A 21977-nucleotide genomic window follows, 5' to 3' on the forward strand; every position below is an offset into this window, starting at 1 on the left:
ATAGGCTCTATTGTGGGAGTTGGCAAAGAGAAGGCAGGCAGGCCGCTAGGCGTTTGGCTGCTCTTGGTTGAGTGTGTGTGTGTGGATATGGGGGATAATAGCGCTACATGCCCAGAGCTGCCATCATTTCACTGGGAACAGAGTGTGAAAGAGAGGGAAAGGCAGCGACACACACACGCACAGAAAACACACACACACAAACACAGCATCGCTATCACACTGAGCCATATGCTGACCCCAGCCTCAGTGCAGCTATCTCTGCCAATCAACTACTAGAGGGGATGTCCCACACACACACACACACACACACACACACACACACACACACACACACACACACACACACACACACACACACACACACACACACACACACACACACACACACACACACACACACAAACAATAGCTCTAATCCTGAGAGTGAAATACATACACATACACACATGCAACATAAACACCATGAAGTACACAAGTGTGAATGGAGTGATGATATATACGCTTCAACATTCATGCACACAAATACACACACTTACTGGAACTTGTGCTTGTATGTGTGTATGTAACAGCTTAGTATCTCTCCAACATTGTTCCCCAGAACCACAATCACCCAGGAGCAGATGGAGGACAGCCACAGCTTTCTCTTTCACACACACAAACACACTAAACGCTGACAAACATGTACATCCTCACACACGCAAACACCTATCTATCATATACAAATGTCTCTCAAACTCCCTCTCTCTTTCACGCACAGGCACACGCACACAAACACACACAAACAAACACACGCACAGTGTTATCAGATGGTAGAGCAGCTGTAGGAGATTGAGCTAGGTGAATCTTGGCCAAAGTGCTCGACCCGTCCACAGTGGCTCCTCTCAAACAACTCGTGATCACAAAACTCAATTCAACTTCAATTTTAAGAGCAAACTTTGCAGGATTTTCCAAAGAAGCATGGCAATAAACCCTCTCAGTAATCTCCCACAACCCACCATAAGTATGTGGTGGCACCTGCATCCGCAGAGACCCTGCCCTCCACCAGTGGCCTTTCGCATTATTTTGCTGTGCTTGAGACACCAACGCAAAATGTCTGTATTTGACTTCTTGGGAAATAAGTCTCAACAATCAACTATCTTACTGGTGTGTTTACGAACAGCAACTGATAAATCCAACCTATTCTACCTTTAACTTGGTAACCACAATTTTCACTTTCCAAATATACAAAATGAATCACTGCGGCATTAAGTTGCAATCAATGCTTTTAGTTATTAAAGCTCCATGACTGATATGAATGATATGTTACCTAACTTTTGCTGACAAATGATAGAATAGTGACGAGTCAGATATTTTTAATTGGGTTGCAATTATTAACCTGATGCTTAATTAATGAAGTCATTACCTTCATACAATTAATCTATCATGTTATCAACTTTGTTTTGCAAGTCCATATTTCAAATGCCTGTTTAAAGGAAAAAGCTGGTGTTATTCAGTTGTTAACAAATCAACATGTTAGTTCATCTCACAAAACTTCCTTTACTTCCTGATTTTGTTTCTGTGGCTGAGGATGTATATCTTTCAAAATGCTTCACAAATCTATAGTTCTATTTTCTTTCTACAGTTTGGAGTTGTAGTTTTAAGCAAACATTACTCAAACTGCAGTAAAAAGTGCCTTTTTTGGGGAGAAATTTCAGTTGAGGATGTTGTGCAAGTTCATGGTTATTGTTGTGTTTTAATATTTTTTAACTACATAGCAGCTCTATGGGACAGATGAATAAGTCATGCTTTAGTAATAAGTTAGTAAGATCAATTTATTTTTGGTTTAGGTCTTTTAATGCAAATTGTTTACAGTAAAACAAAAATCTCATCTTAATGGATGAATCCAGGTTGAGTGTTTAAATTTTAGAAGTCCCTTGGATGCACTTTTGCACAAATTTGACCACTTTCCTGATATGATCTGAATGCAACGAGAGGTTCAGGAGCTTTCGCTTATGGTGTGGTGACCCCAATATATCACTCAGCAGCCTGCTTCTTACTTTGATCCGGTCTAATCTATGAGTTCAGAGGGATTGATTCCACTGTGGTGGGGAGCTACAAGAGGAATCCATTTTTCTTTCTCTGCACTGCTCAAAGATTTGCTGCTGTTTGTACGAGTCAATTTTAAAACTGTGATAGATTTTACTGAGACGTGAATATAGTGAGGGATATAAGGAGAGGGGCAGTATGTATGGGTGTGTATTTATGTGTGTTGGGGAGTCTTGGATTGCTTTTCTTGCTGCAGTGAGCTGATATGTGAGATAGAGCTGTGCTTACACACAGCTGCCCCAACAGCCTGGCACTGTGTGTTTTTGCGTGTGTGTGTGTGTGTTGCTGGATGGCTCTAGTCATGGTGAATGAAAGATCAGAGAGAGGGAGAGAAGGCAGATGGACCACCCTGAGGGCCAGGAGACGCAGAGAGAGAGGGGGAGAGGAAGACAGACAGAGAGAGACAGAAAGAGAAAGAAGAGAAAAATGCCAGTTAACCACTGACACACTTCGCCCTGCCAGCCTTCTTTCCACCTCTCTTTCCCTATTTGCTTCTGTTTCATTCCCTCTGTGATGATACTTGATGTTACAATGCAGCGCTGAAACACGGATGACACGCAGCTTGTTGAGGTACTTGAGGGCATCTAACCCTCATGCGCGCTCGTCTCTAGGAATGTCTGGTCTTATTTGACAACAAAAAGGTAAAAGCTGTGCATTAGATGTCCCTATAAGGCTCCACCTCTGTTGTTGTGCTTCATGTTTGGATCGCTTGTGTAACTTCTGTGAATCAGAACCAGCCCTTAACTCCAGTGTTCTGCAATGTAAAATGACTGATTTTGTCTATGGAGTTTGGTTAGTTTGGAGGGAGCTTTATAATTATATTTATATAACCAGGGTTACCAATCATAAAGGGCTGTCTGACAGCAAGATAAAGAAAATATGAAAATATTCCTAAAATAGCGTACACTTACACTGATATGGATTTGTTTAGGTGGGTCTTTTTTTTAATATATGAGAGGCTTTTAGGCCCTGAAAAATATCAGGACAGCTGAAGACATGACAGGAAAGGGGGGGTAAGAGCAGAGAAATGACACGCAGCAAAAAGGCCACAGAGAGGAGTCAAAGCCACGGCCGCCGCAGAGGACCCACGGCCTCAGCACATGGGGCGAGCGCTCTACCAACTGAGGTACCAGGCCACAGGGTGGTCTTTTTTTTTTTTAAGTGGCTTTTGTGCTGGTACTGCTGCGTCCTTCTCCAAACTGGGGGTGTATTGACTGAAATCTACCGTGGATGAGTATCTCATACAACCCCACTTCAAAAAACCCAAACAATCCCTTTAATGTTCTTTTAAATTCAGTAGTTATGACCAGATCCCAATCTTCACAAAATGGGAATTTTTACATACTCTTAATGTATTGTATTACCTTATGTGTTGTCATTTATTAACTCTTACAAGGTAAAATAAGAGTGAGCAAAAACATGCAAAAAAACTGAATGAAGATTGAAAAGTAAAGAAATCTGAAAAAGAGGAAAAACAGACAATATGACAGACAGGAGAAGAAACAGATGCACTGAGATGAGGGAGTTCGGAGAGAAAATACAGGGACAGGATTAGAGAGGGAGATAGAGAAATGATGATAAGAGTGATACAAAACAGGAGTTAAAAAAAAAAAAAATTAAGGCACAACAAGACGAAGATGAATGTTAGGACAGAGAAGTCAAACTAGGCAGAAGATGGGGAAAAGGAAAGAAAGGAGGAGTGACAGAAGTAGAGGGCAGAGCAGGGAGGGGGGGTGAGGTGGAGAGACAGAAGAGGAGAAGAGAGAGGTGTGTGTAGCAGAGAGATGGGGAGTCAATAATGACTGATTACTGTAATTCAGCCTGTCAGAGACATCGACCTGCTGCTACCACCAATCAATACACACCAGGACACTCGCAGACACACACACCAACACCTCGAAACGAGCATGCGCGACACAAGTGTGTCCTGAGGCAAGTGTGCATCATCACACACACAGTAGGTATATGGATATACACACAGACTCATAAAAATGTAGGAAAAAACACAACTGTTAAGATGTCTACATGTCTGCACACTCATAAAAAGCACACACAAATTGACACAGAGACAATATGTGCAAGAAGGTGCACACGGAGACACATACACACACAATGGGGTCGGGGGGTGTTAGCTACGAGCTACAGCCCCACACTGGGCCTAACAATCTCTAAGTCTCTGTCTCGCTGGGTGGACGTGGCAGCGCAAAATGGCTTCTTCAGTCTCCCCCTTCCCCCTGTGCTCCTTCCACGTTCCTGGCCAGCATCTTTGCTAATACTCACATTATCTCTCTGAAAAGAGGAGAAAGGGGGGAAAGGGAAGAAAGAGAGGAGAGAAAGATTAGGGTCGAGAGAAAATTAGAGGGGAGAAAGTTGGAAAAGAGGGGGAAAAAGAGGACACGGAGATAAAGGACAAGAGGCAAGTGGAGAGTAAAGAGAGACAGAACACAGTGAATGGGGGATGGGAGACAGGGACAAGAAACAAAGTAAACAGGGACAAAGAGAGGGCAGAGGAAGGAGGCAGGATGTAGGAAAAATTACGATGAGATACAAGCGGGATAATGACAGGAAAAGGATGGAGTCCAGGGTGAGGGGTGTGGCTTTTGGGTAAAAAAAAAAACAAAAAAAACCACAAAACTGTTTTGTATCTAAGAATGTTAGGGTTAGACTGATTGCATGGCTACCTGTTGCAGCAGTCATCGTCGTCTTGACTGGAAAGGCGTAACCAGTTTTTGAAAAAAGGTCTTGCCTTTCCACATAAGATGCATAATATAAATATGTTTTGCAGAGCTTGCCATAGCTAACTACAGTTATTTTGCCTGTGCTATTGCTCTAGCTGCTAGCTAGGGGCTGGTTTCAGAAAGTAAATGGTTCAAAAGCTGTGCAAATTTCTCTTGTTTATTTACTGCCTGCCTCTTCTTTTTCCTCTTTGCCCTGAAAAAGGTACCATGTGGAATTTCTGACAACTAGTAGTGCTTTGGAGCAACGTTTGTATGATGTGGAGATAAAAAACTTATACTATTGTAATTTTCAAGTCCTCCATCATTCTATTCATTGTTGGCTATTTTTGTTTTTACTTTGAAAAGCACTGTCTTTGTAGAAAACACAGACCCCCAGACAACAGACATGGAGGATCACACTGGAGCTTCATTATAGTGATTTCAAGAGGATTCTCTTATGCAGAGGTGCAGCAGGTGCATTAAGGTTGTGCCCCTCACCCTCCCAGCCAGCGGGCCAAGGCATTCAAAATCCTGCGCATAACAAATTATTTTGTTTATTTTATAGATTTTTACCGTTTTAGGATGGGCGACAGATGTGTTGATGGCGCTTTGATGCACACATGTGTACAGGGGATTCATTGGCCTGCTGACCAGAGGAACGTATAGAATGAAACCGTGGAGTTAATTGTTTGGGGTGACCACGTGTGCTAGAGAGTAATCCAGCCTGAATATTGGTTAAACAGTGGATTGGGATATATCAGACTGACCATCAAACTCTCTCTGGAAGGCCTGGAAATGTAAGCTGGCAGTTTACTGTCATAAAACATGCAGCAGATATGTGTGTGTGTTGCGTGCTGGAAAAACACAACAGTCTATTAATTAACACAAAATAGAAAACTGGCTTCTTTTCCCAGGACAGAAAAAGTCTAATTTTCAGGAAAAACATTAATCCCTAGTATGAATGATTCATGCATGAGGTCCAATGTGTTTTGGTCAACACTGTCAACATAACTTTTTTTGTTTACAAGAAAAATCCACAGGGAACCTTTACCTTAACTTGTGCTATCAATTAAATGCTTCAGCGACAGCAGTCCCATGTTATACAATAGTATAATGATGAAACTAAGCTTTGAGGCAGCAAAAATTCATCTTTCATTTACAATTCACAGAAGAACTGTGAGAGGATGCTGTTGAACACAATCAAAGGATTTTATACCCACTACGTGATTTCAGGTTGTAGGTGATTTTGGTGGTATAATAACTCCATGCTCACATGCTCATGATGGCTATAATGTGTCTTTTACTAAAGTATTGCTTCTGGCATACACCCCAAAATTCATCCTTTCAACAATGGCAGTTACAATCTGAAACCTTATTTTATTGTGATGCAAAAAATGGAACTTATTTGGACCTAAGGGGCTGAAATGAAGGGAAACAAGATAAGAAGAGACAGACAAGCAGGTGGACAGGAAGACAGCATCATTAGGGGATCAAATTGCCTTAAGTGCTACTTAGAAGAAATTCCAATGATGAGTCCGTAGCTCAGCTCGCCTCAACAGGGGACACTGTCACCTCACAATGGTGTGTGAGTGTGTGTCTGTATGTACACTGCTGTTCCTCAGAGGAGCTTGTGTCCATGCCAGTGTAATCGTCTGTCCGTGTTTGTTAGAAATAAGACTGTGCATGAGTGTGGACACGTCTGTACTTGAGCGTGCATGTCTGTGTGTGAGACCAGAGAGCAAAACCCCTCATTTAGGAACAGCGTTAGAGAGGAGAGTCATCGATAAGTATTGACCGCCGGCCTTCTTCCAACCAAACTACCATCGCATTGGATCAAGCAGACAGACTGTACGCACACCTGTCTGTCTGTTTCTCTTTCTCTCCTGCACACAGACACATGTACACACGGGCTGTGTATCCCAACTTTTTCTGCTCGGCTGTGCACGGCAAACACACACACTTGATATATGGCACTTCAGAACCAACTAAATACAGCTCTATCACACTAGCACTTACATTCTGAAAGCCAAACACCACTGGACATTGATTTGCTATTCTTAACACTTGAGCTGAGTGATACATGTGCAAGGATTTCAACAGTCAACACAGTGGTGCAAATATATTCCAAAAAGTTAAAGTAGCTAAAGAGAGTCTGCAAAACAACTAACTTTTAAAGAGCTGACAATGAGGTATTTAATGAAGGGTTCTTCCTACCTTTAGCTTCTGATCCTGCTTTTAGATATTCTGAGATGGGTTTTCAAAGGATACAAGTTCTGGTATAAGGGAATGAGGGATTTAAGAGCTCGACTGGCGTTGATAGCTGTGGCTCTGACCATGGTGGGTAAAATCTTCATGTCCACTATGGCACCATCAAACAGTGGACCAAAGAATGGCACCTACACACACAAAGACAAGCAGTGAAACAGGCATTAAAGCAGGAAAAAGGAAGTCACTTTTTTTTTCATTGTATAGTTAAGAGGGTAATTCCAGTAGGGCTGCAGCTAACGATTATTTTTCAAACAATTAATCTAATATTTATATTTTCAATTAATCAAACTTTTTTTCATATCTATTAATATAACAATTAAAATAAACATGAATATCAAAAACATGTCTTATTAATATTTAAATAATTTATTTAATCATAATCCTGAAAAATAAACACATAAAGCACATTAGAATAATGACAATAGTGACACATTTTAAACTTAGTCTTATTTCCACCCTATTTAATAGACTCCGTATTTTGACTTAAATCCTAAACTGGTTATGACATGGAGTTATTTCATCACTGCAGCCATATGCAAGTAAGATGATCACTGGCTGTGTGTTTGTGTATCAGTGTGTGGCAAAGAAAATAACTGAAATGAATTACAATCTGTAACATTAGCTTTAATCATTTCTGACTCATACATGGCTAATAAAGTGAACAGAAAGTATGAAATGGCTAAATAACACCATTACATGACACATGGCGTAAATTTAAAAGCAGCGGTGCAGACATCACTTTTAACCCCGTGGTGTTAAGTGACTCCTACTAACAGAAATTCATATGTCATGCTTGGGTCCTGACACAAAGTAAACAGGGTGATGCTGCTGCAGGAAGTGTTTGCTGTGCTTCACTTCCAGCACTCGTACAGAGCAGCAGTGGTACGCTTTAGACTGCTGTGAGGCCTGCTCTGTGCAGCTAGTGCTCTGGGTGAATCCATGCTCGACTGCGCACAACAGTTCATAGCGATGCATCGATGCATGTTATGCAAGTCAACGAATTTTCATAATCAGTGATGTCGATTACGTCGCTGAACCTGGACTTTTTACCCACCTACCTATATACCTGAAGTACCCTTTAATAATGAACATACTGCTACGGAAGCCTCTGAGAACCATACAACTCACTATATTTTTATTACTGTCCCCAAGGACAGTTTACCCCAAAATAAAAAATTCAATTTTCAACATGAGACTAGTCACAACAAGGTCTGTAGACTATTTTGATTAACCAGGTCATGATTTTGGGAGAGAGGCATAGCTGTTGAGTTTTTCAAATTTTTTTTTTTTGAGTTTTGAGTACCACAAACTGAGTGCCATCTCATCACATTATATTAAATATACATTATAGAGAGAAGGCAGACATCTCTACGGCCGATATCTCCAAAACTCTGCAACTCAAACCAAAACAATCCAGATGGATAAATAGCACTAAAAGGTAAGAGGAAAAATATGTATTTTTTAATGTGAACTGTGCCTTTAAACACAATAATGCCTGGGAGGCTCTGGGTTTCAGTGAACTAAGCTTGACAAGTAATGACTGAAGTATACTATTTGATTCAGGCTATGGTTTTCTGATTCAATTACATACTTTGCTTGTGGAATCCACCAAAGAGAATAATGTCAGGTTTTTTATTGGATTTATCTGGAGACCAGGTCTCTGAGCCATGCACTCTATGACTGAATACATTGCTTTCAGGACAACAACAGAAAGAATATCTTATCTAACTTGTTTTTGGGTTCATGATAATTCAATATTTTTGCTTGTAGAATGAATGACACAGAATGAGGTTATGTTATTAGTGCTGTGGTATCTATGTCATACCAAAAAAGCAGCATTTTATTGTGTTAGGTCTTGTTTCAAATGGAATTATGCTATCAGTGCTGTGGGATTAATGTCTGTGTGTTTTAGACTGATACATTAACCAGAGCAGCAAGACTCAAGGCAAGACTCTCTCTAGGATTGTTAGACAATCTGGATGCATATCTGTATAGTCTGGTAGGAAACATAAAATGATGCACTGCTCATACTCACAGTTTTATTCCTACTTACCTCCATATTACAATACATTATACAATATCAAGATTCAATCACTGATGTAATATCAATATTAATCTAGAGGTGTAAAAGTGTGACATGTGTCTATCCACTATGTGACTGTAGATGGTTTAATTGGATGACTGATTGGTGTCTCTACATTTAGTATTCTATTTATTAAATGTGTTGACCCCAATAACTGGCTCTTGGGCAGATTTACTTTCAGTAATTCAGTAGTTGGGAAGTCATTCTTCCAACTTCCATGTGTTCATGAGCTTTCATACCGGGCACTGCAGAGGGTAGGGCTGTTGTTGCACTTGTTGTAGTGTCTGGATTATGGGTTGGCTGAGACTAGTGTCAGACAACAATTTGAAACTTTATTTTACAAAGCAATTTTGTTCCAGACATGTTGCCCCACCAGTAAACTCATTAAAAGCATTTAATTATGGCATTAGCTGACTTATCTGTGTTATGTTAATAAATAACTTTTCTAATTAAGCCAGGTCACTCTATGTGGACAGCAACTAATGGTTATTTTACTTCACTGATAGTTGAAAATGCTTCCAATTGATTAATAATTATTAATTAATAAGATACAATACACAATTTTTCCCCTAATTTTTTTCATATTCTTTTTTCAATTCAAGTTTCCTTATTTAATTGTGATTAATACATATTTAATCAGTTTAATTCTCATCAGTTATTATTTGATTGATTTATATTAACATAACTGGTTACAACTTAATACCACCTTAAAAATTACATGTGAGCAAAAAAAAAAAAATTAAATCCAACACATGAAAAGTTGCTTATCATCAACTAATGACAATGACTATGTCAAGGCTAACATGCTGATGTTATGTATGTATAATGTTTACTATGTTTACCATGTTAGTTTGGTATATTAACCTTTGCTAATTAACACTATACATAAAAGTACAGCTGAGGCTGAAGGAGGGGTATGTCATTAGTTTTGCAATATTTGATCATAAACCAAAGTAAGTAAGGAAAAGTGTGAAGGATATGGGGACAATGAATGTTTATACCCAGTTTCACAAAAGTCATCTAATAATTCCAGAAGTGCCATCCATAGAGCTGTGGCCAAATTACACTGATTGGCCAGTGATTCACACTACAATTACACTTCCTCAACAGTTTACAGCATAATTATTACTGATTAGCCCGGAGGGAGACTGAATTATCATCCTGGGGTTTAATGATGAGTTTGAAGGATTCCAAGGAAACACTAAAATGCAAAGATGCTGAATAATTGCGCAAAGTATTGACAAGCGGCAGTTTGAGTCCAATACTGAAATGCTGAAGATTGTTTTTACCTCAGGTTTTTTGAGTATATGGATGGAATACATGTGGTTCTTCATGGGGTAGATGATGATTAGCACATCTCCAAACTCAGTGGGGATGATGCCACGTCGGTAGTCTCTGGAATGCTCCGACCAAACAATGTGGACCTCGTCGTTACCCAGGTGTCTAAGCTGGAGAAGGAGAAAAGAAGAGGAAGGAACAGAAAAGAGAAATGAACAGTGAAATCAAAACAGAATAAACATCTCACATTTTTCTTTCAAGCAGCATAAACAACACAAACTAAGTCAATCCCAAACACACACACACAAGCAGACACACACACACACACACACACACACACAGACGGTAGATGGGCTGTATCCATCATAACCCCAAGGCTTTTGATTTTGTGTGTGTACGTGCTATAGGTGGCCCTGGGGGTGATGGAGTGAGTGTGTGAAGATGGAGAGTGGACACAAAGACAGAGTGAAGCTTCGGAAAGATGGAGTGCGGGCAGGAAGACAGATGGGATCAAGGCTGATGCTGTGTGAATCTCTGTGCATGTGTGCGTGTCTGGTTCAAATTCAGTCGGTGGGCTACAGTCAGGGCTGGTGACAGGTCTGTCATTAACCTTGATGTCTGCCAACACACACACACACACACACACACACACACACACACACACACACACACACACACACACACACACACACACACACACACACACACACACACACACACACACACACACACAAAACTCTCTACTTGTCTGGTGTGTCACACACCTTCACATGCCTGCTGTGCTTGGCCTTGGCCCTGAGACAAACACACTACAGACGTTTCCTTTCAAATGTGTGATATACTAGAATTTGTTGTGTATTTCCCAGTTGTGGACCCGAGTCACATGACTTAGACTTGAGTCAGACTAAATCAAAATCAGAGAAGACTTGCAACTTGGCTTGGACTTACACACCAGTAACTCATGACTTCACTTGGACTTGAGTTTTTTTTTTTTACTTTAAAATACCTGATGACTTCCCTTGATGATGTCTTTTACTTAAAAAGTGCAACAAAATTGATTTATTTCCTGAATCATCTAATGTTAAATCTATACATTCCCAGCAAACTGACGCTGAATTTTCCCAGATCCACTTTGACCCAATCTGACAGCATCCAATCATGTTGCAGGAGAAAACCAAACTACAAAAAGTATGAGGTGGTCAACAAAAACAAACAAACAAACAAACAAAAAAACAACTGCAAAAATGTGCGGGTCAAAAATCATGATAAAATTTCCATTAATTGTTCAGCCCTACTTGAATGACAATGACCTGGTCCTTCCTCTGGTATTTTGTCCTCTGTCAAGATTTTTTAAGAAGTGCAATTAGTCTGCATTACAGAAGGGATTTATTAACCCATGAAGCTGTCCACATTTCATTAGACGGTGTATCAGGATGCACGATTTAATGAAATGTAATCTTGTTTGTGCACACACACACAGCTCACCCATCTCCCATGCAAGCCTGAGGTTGAATTAATTAATATGGAGGCCTGTGGGACTGTGCAAGAGTTACCTTATTCATCATGTTTGAAAGTGACTTCACCCACTTGCCATAATGACACTACTTGAATTTCAAATTTGAGTTATAGGTTTAATTAGCCTGATATTTTCTTGACGAGTGATACATTAAGTTGATATATTAGACAGAGTTTGGAAAACACAGGAGGAATAGAGATGTATTTATCAAGTTCTAATTAAAATAAATCTTTTAGAGGCACTTCCCTCTGACGGTGCTCGCAATTCAAAGTGTCAGTAAGACACACAACTCACAGCTCTGCCATGATCGCATCTGGAGCGTTGGAATTATGACCTTTGAGCTGTATTTTTGGGTGTCAAAACAGTTACGCGGCACAGTATGATTAGGCAAAATGGAGTCTTGCTGTCTGATCCACATAACTATTTTAAAAATGTTTCAATCATGAAGATCAGAGTGATGTCATCTCTGATGCCACAATCAGTTGGTGTAATACAGCTTTGAACCTTTTAATCACGCTTCAAGCAGATATGGTATGAGAGGCAGCAGAACACACAGCAAAGAGTGAGAGCTGGACAAATGCCCTGCAACGGACTGAAATCACAGTGCTGCGTGCATGTGGGTTTTTCTGTGTGTGTGTGTGCGCGTGCGCATGTCTGTGTGTGTGGCAGCAGAATGGATGATAAATCCCTGCCAGTATGGACATGTGTATGTCTGTCAGTTTAACCTCTTTGTGGACACATTTGTCAAACTCTGAGTATACGTGTTTGTAAACCCGCCGCCTGTTCACTAACATGTGTGTGCGCGCAAGTGTGTGTGTGCTTCTGTGTCCAGCGTTAACACAAATTTATAGTCGTGTGGTTATTTGTGCAGACTGATGTGAATAAAGCCCTCAGTGGATGTGTGTTTGTATCAAGTTAAACAGGTTTATAGTGCGTATGTGTGTGTGTGTGTGTGTATGTGACTATGCGTGTTTGATGGGGCCATCAGCTGATCAGGGAGACGGATGGTGTCGGACCAGGCACTGATAATCCAATCAGGAGCCTGCAGCGACGTGATAGGCCGAGAAGCAGGAAGTATGATCTGATTAAAGGGACATTATGGCCATGTGCAGAGCGCCCAATGCCTGGGGGTTGACAGGTGTGCACACATACACAGAGACACGCACCCAGTCACACAAACACGCACAGAATTGCACGCACATACAAACACAATAAACCTGACTGCCTAGACACTAATATGAGCCCACACCATGTACAAACACGGACTTGATTGCTATATTGAAGACATTTATGTGCTTTAGAAACACTGACATCAACAGATGGGTGTGTGTGTGTGTGTGTGTGTGTGTGTGTGTGTGTGTGTGTGTGTGGTGACTTATATTCATTTGCAATGTCATTCCTGTAGGGCTGTAACTAATGATTACTTTTTAGAGATCCGCAATATTTTTGCAGAATTTTTTGCAGATATCCAATATGGTGTTATTTTCCAGATAATTTTGGACAATCAAAATTGATACGCACATATAAAATACAGTGCATAATGATCAGGATGACGTTTTAGACGGGCAAATAAATGTGTAATGTTAAAGGAATATGATTGGATCCCTCTAGCTTAACAAATAGCAACTTTGCCATCCAATTCAGACATTTCAAAAGCCCTTCCCAAGAGCAGAGATAATCACGTTTTGTGTGAATAATTTAAGTGTCATTTTATCCCTGTCACATTGGCAGAAATGTTCATTTTGGGCTGACACCAATACTTCATTTTAAAACCTTCATCTACAGATACTGATGGCATGCTGATATCATCATTTTCTTGATGAATTGATTGATTTTTTAGCCTATAAAATGTCCAAAAAAAAAAAAAAAAAGGAAAAATGCTCATCACAATTTCCCAGAACCTAAAGTTACGTTTTCAAATTGCTTCTTTTGTCAAACCAACAGTCCAAAACCCAATGAATCTTCATTTATTATCATAAATTACAAAGGAAAGCAGACAATCCTTACATTTAAGAAGCTGGGTCATTTTTACTAGAGAAACAATTTAAATGAGTATCAAAACAGTTGGTAATTAATTTTCTTTTGATCAACTAATCGTTGCAGCTCTACATTCCAGACAATGAAAATAATTTGGAAGGGGGAAAAGAAAGAGGAATCAAAGGGGAATGAAAGAGAGGACTACAGACGACTTTTTTTCTCCTCATCTCATCTCACTGCACATTTCCTCTCATTAAATAAAAGGAGTAAAATTAGAGCAACAACAATAAGTATGCTGTTATAACTAATTATTCCATTTCTCTCATCATGACACACTGCTGCAGAAGTTAGAGAGAGGGCAAAACTATAGATAACAGGACAGACAGATCCAGAGAGCTTGACAAAAAGAAGGCATGTTTCTACCCAACTGTCAAGCGTATCAGAAAATGCTGCAAGGTCACAGTGTTGGTGTGTTTTCAGATTCAGCTACAAACAAATTGGGTTCCCTTCCATTAACCAGACAGAAGAGAAGAAACAACGGAAACTTGAGATGACAGGTCACCAGTCAGACAGGTGTGTGTGTTACCTTCTTGGTAAGATTGTGGTCCTGGTCGTGGGGCATGCGCGTGGACACGTGGTAGATGACCTCTGTTGTGGAGGTGGCGTAGTAAGGCGTAGTCTGGCCTGTGCTGCGATTCCTCTGGAGACCTCCCATGAAGCCACAGTGAGTCGTGAGGTCCACCTACAAGACAAACACACATATGCCAGACCGTGCAGGATACATTAAAAATAATATACTTCTTTCTTGCCTTTTGCTGCCTTAAAGCTTTATATGAAACACAGTAAAATTTGACTGATGTTTCCTCTGAACTCTTTAACCAGCAAATCAAAATTCAACAACAAAAAATCAGTTAAAAAAGCTTAGAGGAACAACAACAGCAGTAAGTCAGTTTTCTCATCTTTAATCAGTTAAATAATCTATAACATAAAAATAATTCAGTTATTTGCAGATCAGATTAGGTGGAGTCCTAAGCCTCTTTCGGGAAATTTAAAGGAAACTGAAAAAATAAATGTGCGATTTGAACATATGAAGAAGATGGACAATGGCACAACATAAATAACATTTATCATTATTTCAATAAATGTGCTCTTACCTCCCAGCCCAGTCCAGAGACAAAGTCTTCATAAGCTTGGCTGCCTGCTGTGTTGGTTAGTATGGAGTGTTTGTCCTCTTGGCCCTCAGCCACATAAAACACTGCAATTTTGTGAGTCTCACGGCTAGAGAAGGAAGGAAACCAATGATTAACAACTACTGAAAAACTATTTTAACAATTTCAACAAGTTTATTAATTTGCAGTGGTTTTATCTGAGTACGTTCCCCTAAACCAGTCTGTTTGGAGGTTTTGAATGAAGACACCACTGTGTTAATTTTCCATTCAAAAACAGACTAATAACTCACTAAAACCTGAATGTTAAGCTCAAAAGAGTCAGGTAACTGGAAATTCAGTTACAAACACAAGGTGCTTGACTTTTGATATTTTCTCACCACTGCCGTGAATCCAGGTTCTTCAGCTCCCTTAGTAACTTCTCATTTTTCCTCAACAGATGAAAGTTACTCCTGTAAGACACAGATCGTGCACAAGTGAGGAGTCGTTCTCAAAGTTAATGTTAAATCTGCTTCTCAGGGAGGACTTCCGGTGAAAAGGACCAAAAAAAAACCCCTCAAGATTAAAAAAGGGAGGAAAAGAAACTGAGCATTAGAAACAAGTCTTAAGTTCATAAGACATAAGCTGTGTTTCAAGCAAGTGGTCCAGTTTAGTTTAATATGTTTGCTTGTTCACATTTCTAATGGCAAAAGTTGTGGATGGCACCAATAGGGCCACTTCACTCGGTCCCACTTTTCCCCATTACCCTCTGTTTGTTCCAAGTTCCAAGAGTGCTGAGCTCACACTAAAAGGTGGAATTAAAACACAGCAAACCACTGACTGGTCAGAGACGAGCCAAGCAACCTGAGTCGTCTTGTTGTCTGGGCAGGATTTTCCTAAACCCTGTGCTGCTGGAAGCACTGATCTAAAAACAGCTTGTATGTAAGTAGAATATAAGATTTGATATGAAGTTTGTTCCTTTTTCAATTTTGAAACTTAAAGCATGATACATATAAAACTGGGCCTTTTCACAGTCACCAATATACTCCCTTCAGTAATGATGCATTGAAACTGTCATCAGGTCATCATCATCAGCTGAAACATATATTTGGCTTGTTGATAATAAATGTGACTAATTTGTAAAGTCAGGTAGATGCTCTGTTACCTGGTAAAAATACATTCAAACAACTTTTACAACTCTGTCAGTTGCAACTTCTACATTTGAAAGAGATGGAAAAACATTTAAAAAGGAAGAATAATGAGGGTTTGGAGATCACAAGACTCTGGCAATTACTGTGTGAAGAACAAGGATGCTCTATATCACTACATGACCAAATGTTATGGAAGCTTTTTTTAAATATAATTTTTTGGCCATCTGATAACCTCTTCTGTTTGTGTACTGATGCCTCAACTCTTAAATACAGGTTACTACATATTAATATTACTGTGCTATAAATAAGCAAATACAACAATATCTTATGTTGACCTAGCTAGCATCATCACCACTTTCAGCCTCCAAATAGAAAAGGGCAAAACAAAAGCCTTTATACTGACTGAAAAGTCTGTGGACTGTTCAAAATATCCTGGTGTCCAGCCACCAACCTCTACCCTGCCCATATAAAACCAAGACTTTAGCAGTGAGGGTTGGAGTGGACTGATAATGACACGTCATTCTTTTCACTCTTAGAGAGAGACAGAGGGGGGAAAAAAAGCGTGAAAGAGCGGGAGATAAAGAGGGAGAGAGAGACAGCAATTTGCTCTTTATTAAACTGATACTTGGTAATGGCCTCATTCTCTGCTCTCAAAGACTCCATTTACACCCTGGATTATAGGGAAAAGCATAAAAGGGTACACACAGACACACATGCATGCATGCACACGGGTGACTGTCAGTATCTTAGTGTCTGTAATGTCCCGTATGAATACCTGGAGAGACATAAGGGGACAATAACAGATGATTAGACTACCTTTCTCCTCTTCATTTCATCTGTCTATCCTCTTTTCCCCCCAATATTCAAGTTTCTTTAGCCTTCTCAGTTTCTGGTTTTAAATTAATTTCTTTTTTGTTTTTCATCCTCACTCTCCATCTACATGTGCCCCATTCATCCTGTTTTCTGATTTGCCACTTCTGCCACCACCATTCTCTTCTTCAACTACTGCCTTTTATTCTAACTCTAAATGGGTTGAGTTTGATCAATAGAGTACTATACTCATTATCACACTCTCCTTCAGACACTAACACACACACATGCACACACGCGCGCACACACACACACACGCGCGCACACACACGCACGCAGTGTGTTAAGAAGTCTATTGTGCAGGCTGAATACAGACGCTGTAATTCCCTGGATAAAGTATAAAGAGCGATGAGTGTCCATTAGCCGGCTAGACACATTTAAAGTGATACCTTGACATTGTGTATTTTAGCCCAGAGTCACTGAGAAGATGAAATGCTGCACCTGAATGGGAAAACGTGGTGTCTAATTAGCAAAAAATACTTTACTTTTATACTGAAATTTTTGCCTCATGCATTCAACAAGCATTTCGTTTGGTTTGTTCCATGGGAGACAAAAATTAATAAACACATGGACAACAGCAAGCTTTAAAAAAAAAGAAAAGAAAACTCCTCATTCATTCCTTCTTAGGCATAAAAGGTTTATTATTATTAAGGTTCTTTTACACCTGTAGTTCGGTTTTTGTTCAGACAGGGGGGAGAGGGGGTTGCTGTTCACGCTGACTTTTTTTTTTATTCAAATGAACCAAGAGGTGTAAACGTGAGGTTATACAGACTGAATGCTAACTCGCCGATTTTCAGCCTACATCATCGACGCACGTGGAGTAATCAAATTCTGGTAACCGACAGAAGTTTATGCAGCACTTTAATGCTCCTAATGTGTATATTAATGTTCTTTGAAGTCACAAACAGATCAAGAAGAAGTAAGTATTCATCACATGCAGCTGATTTGCTAAATAATGCTTATAATCAATGACCGGTAGAGACAGGATGAAAAGGAGGCGTCTTATACAGTAATGATTCGGGGCTTATTACTGTGAGATTGCCGGAACACACTTTTTAATGGACTTGCTGAACTGACAATACAAACGGATACAAACACAGCAGTCCGAACAGCTTTTTTTAAACAGTGAAAATACCCCTGCTGATTAATTATAAGATCGCCTCCTGAACAGATTTGATCAGCAGGTGGATTTATTTGTGGTTTAACTTTTGAAATCATTTTCAAAAGTCATTTGCTAAATTCACAAATCTGCTACCATATAATCCTGTAGTTGGTTTGTTTGCATTAACACTACAAATGAACCGCACCAGAGTCCGCTTGGAACCGGACTGAGTCCCACTCTTCAAAAGATCTCAGTCGGCTGTTTTGTCTGTAGGAGGGTTTGACTGACAGCCTTCACATCAACCGAAACAAGCCGCATTAGTTGGGTTTGCTTTAACTAACCCAAACAGGTTAGGTGTGAAACCACTTTCAGTACATTTAGTTTAACAATAGTAACAAGTAGATTGTTATGTCCAGAAAAGTAAATTGGAAAATAATCAATGCCAAGTTATGTCAAGTCAAGAGAAAGATATAAGAAGACCAAACATTACCATTTATTGTTTGCATTATATATATATATATATTATTATTCTTACATGAATGTTAGTGAGTAATGTTAGTTAGAAATCTGCTTTAATATAGTATGCAGGCCTACATGTATGTCTATGTCTGGTTTTACCTCTTCTCCCAAGAGTTGAGTCCCAGTATATTGATCAGGAGTCTGCAGTAGTAGAAGGCTGACTGTGGTGTCTCAGTCTCTGGTTCAGTCTGCTGCACTGCCCTCATGTTCAACTCCTCACCTCTCTGAAACATTCAACAATTCAATTTCATGCAAAAAGGGTTACAAAAAGAAAATCATAAAAAAGTCAAATAGAAAGCAAAAAAGAGTCAGTTCTTTTAAAGGGATCCCAGTGACATTTGTGATAATTTTAAAAATATCACAACAATCAGAACTTTGCCCGGCTAATACCTTTCTGCCACTTGACTCTCAGAAATGTCTCAACTGATTGCCAAAGCAACTATCAAACTTATGCACCCATAAATTAGTGTACATGGTTGTTATTGTCCTTTGGCAGAATGATATATTGTTATAACAAAAAAACCCCACAATGATGGTGCCAAGCTGATTCAATTGTTGACATTGTGAGATTTCAACCTTGCTGACAGACTAAATCCCACTATATTTTCGGAACATTAAAGAGGCTTTACTTAAAACACATATTTCTACAGTACTTGACAAAAATGTTGTGATTTATCTTTTTCTTCCTGAAACCCAGTAGTCCAACTATATACAGTGGCTAAAGCTGCACTTTCTAAAGCTACTGGTAATTAAGTATCCACTTTGTCAGCTGGGACTACATCAGCTGGTTTTGAGTTGGCAGCTCAAAACTCATTTCATTCATAGAGATAAGGTCACTGCGTACATGTAGGACGAACTCTCTTTCAGCAGCACTCTGCTTCAGGATGGCGTTGATCACATCGTTCTCCTGCTTTTCTGAAACACACGTTGGAGGAGGGGCTGGGATGTTGAGCGGCATGCCTAAAGGGACCAATCAGGAGACAGAGTTAGCTGTGAACAATCTAAATTGGTCTGTGTTTTGTTCTCTTTAGAACTTCAGGACAAGAGTGTGTTTGGCTTTTTAAGAGCAAAATTAAAGCACTTTCAAGGTGCCAACCCTGTGGGACCTTGGTTAGTCAGTGTCCTACTTTGATTTGATGCAGGGTCCTCTGTTTTTATAGCCTGGGAACCAGACTAATGGGATTAAGATACAGAATAAACAAAAACTATTGGCTGTTTCCTTTCAAACACTTAAAAAAGACAAAAAAACACATTCATGTATATCTGTGCACAATGGATTTTTTATAGCTGTGGATTAAATAAAAAATCATGACACAAATAATAGTTTATAAAAAGTACTGTGTGTGTGTGTGTGTGTGTGTGTGTGTGTGTGTGTGTGTGTGTGTGTGTGTGTGTGTGCGTGCGTGCGTGTGTGCACCTGCTCTCTGTAGACACTCAGGACTCGAGTATCCCAGGTACTGCAGCATTTCATCCAGTGCATCGTCCCCATCTGTCAGTGAGTCCCATGCTGGCACCGCCTCCCGACACACACGCTTGGCCAATGGCGGAGCAAGAAACTGTTCCAAGCCTGACTCCCCTCGATCCCCCTCCCCGTCTATCCTTTGCTCGTTATTCTCCTCCTCCTCCTGCTCCTCCTCTTCCCCGTCTTCACCCCTTCTTTGATCTTCCTTCTCATCCTCGCTGACTTTCCTCTCCTCTCGTTCGTCTTCCTCCCCCTCTTCCTCAAACCCTTGCCTTTCACCCTCCATCCCTCTTCCGCCCTCCTCTGCCTCCCTCTCCTCCTGCCCTTCTTCTTCGCTGTCCTCTCTCTTCACTCCCATCTTTTTCGGCGGACCTCCTGGTGGTGTGCGTAAATGAAGGTTCCCGCTATGAGGTGATTGTGAGTGTGACAAAAATGTGTGTGTCGGGCTGTTTGGGGAACATGGCGGAGGCCCATAGAGGACAGCGGAGTCCCAGGAGTGTTTTCCAGCCACATCTCGGATGATGACACGAACACAAGCAGGAGCAGAGGACAAACCGGCTGTCATTCCGCCTCCTGGTACATCAGACTCTGACCGGATCTGAGAAATAGAGGAAGACAAAGGGCAATGTTGAAACACTAAATGTACCAAAGATTAAACAAGTAATTCTGATACTAGGATGCAACATTATTCACACAATCCACATCTCAACTGCCACAAAGCAAAACTCAAACCTATTTAAAAATCCTTTTATTCAGTCATTTGCATCATTTTAGCAACATACTCTCATCTTTAAAACCAGAATTACATGGAGCTTCACAGGTGCAAGAAGGCTTAAATATAGAGAAATAAACAAAACGTAAAAGAATGCTTGCTAATTAATGATTTGACAATTAATTTATAAAAATGTCAGCCTAGAAAGGTGGATTTAAACAACATTTGATTGCCAGACCTTTGGGGTCTTGGTGCAGAGTAACAGAGTATTTAGCTTCCATATAATGATGTATTTCTGAGTTACAAAGAACAGGCAGATGGGACATAATGTTGGCAGGAATTTGATTTGAATGTTGGAAAGTGTGCATGTCATAATCCTGCAAACCACAGTAGCTAGCTAACTCATGAATCTTAGCTCTGTGCTTCAAAAGGTTGAAGACTGATTGATGGATGGATGTCATGTTATCATTGGCTGAAATTGGTTGGTTCAAGCCTTCATGAGCACAAGTCATATTTTGTTTAGAAGGGGACTGGGTTTGTGACCTAAAAGGGTCATAAAAGCATTTTTTATTTAATCTTTACTTTAAAAGATCACATATATGTAACAGACCCTCATAGACACATAGCCATACCCTCCAAGCTATGGAGGGCTTTAGGATATTAAATTGAATTCTAAAACGAACTTAAAGCGGGTAGGTTGTAGGTAAGTAATTCAGTAAGTACTGGTGAGATATGCTAGATGTCACTGACTGTCGTATACAGCACTTTTAAGCTAAAAGCATAGCTAGGCTACTGTTGGCATGTTTACATGCTCACAATGGACATTTTCTGTCTTGTCTTTTATGTTTAAACTCATTCGATGCTAGTCATGATGCCACGTCTCAGTCATGTAGTGTGACTTTGGTTTTAGTTTAGAAATACAAATACAAAGTGTCAAATTCTGTCATGGCAACTTCAGGTGAGGTTACCTGATACACAGAGAGCAGCGTGGAGCCATTCAGAACCAGAAACTGCAGGTTTGGTGAATGGAAAAGCTCTGGTCCGAGATCTGCACTCTCACAGAATGGATTGTCTTGGTTTTCACACACCTAC

The 21977-nt window shown here is 40.0% G+C and overlaps 1 protein-coding gene across 7 annotated transcripts in view; it reads right to left on the reverse strand.

The window, feature by feature from the left end:
• The window catches only part of ralgapa1 (Ral GTPase activating protein catalytic subunit alpha 1), a 79147-nt gene that overhangs the window by 20439 nt on the left and 36731 nt on the right, over positions 1-21977 (reverse strand). For all 7 annotated transcript variants that reach the window (XM_084742199.1, XM_084742194.1, XM_084742196.1 and 4 more), the window contains 9 exons: positions 21854-21973; positions 20129-20771; positions 19556-19671; positions 18811-18935; positions 15471-15542; positions 15079-15202; positions 14511-14666; positions 10443-10601; positions 7071-7198 (listed from right to left, as the gene is read on the reverse strand). In XM_084742199.1, coding sequence (XP_084598325.1) covers positions 7071-7198; positions 10443-10601; positions 14511-14666; positions 15079-15202; positions 15471-15542; positions 18811-18935; positions 19556-19671; positions 20129-20771; positions 21854-21973 — 1643 coding nt within the window. The remainder of the gene's footprint in view (positions 1-7070; positions 7199-10442; positions 10602-14510; positions 14667-15078; positions 15203-15470; positions 15543-18810; positions 18936-19555; positions 19672-20128; positions 20772-21853; positions 21974-21977) is intronic.

The sequence above is a fragment of the Lutjanus erythropterus genome, chromosome 18 (genome assembly GCF_056507025.1).
Source record: "Lutjanus erythropterus isolate fLutEry1 chromosome 18, fLutEry1.hap2, whole genome shotgun sequence".
Taxonomy (NCBI): Eukaryota; Metazoa; Chordata; class Actinopteri; order Lutjaniformes; family Lutjanidae; genus Lutjanus; species Lutjanus erythropterus.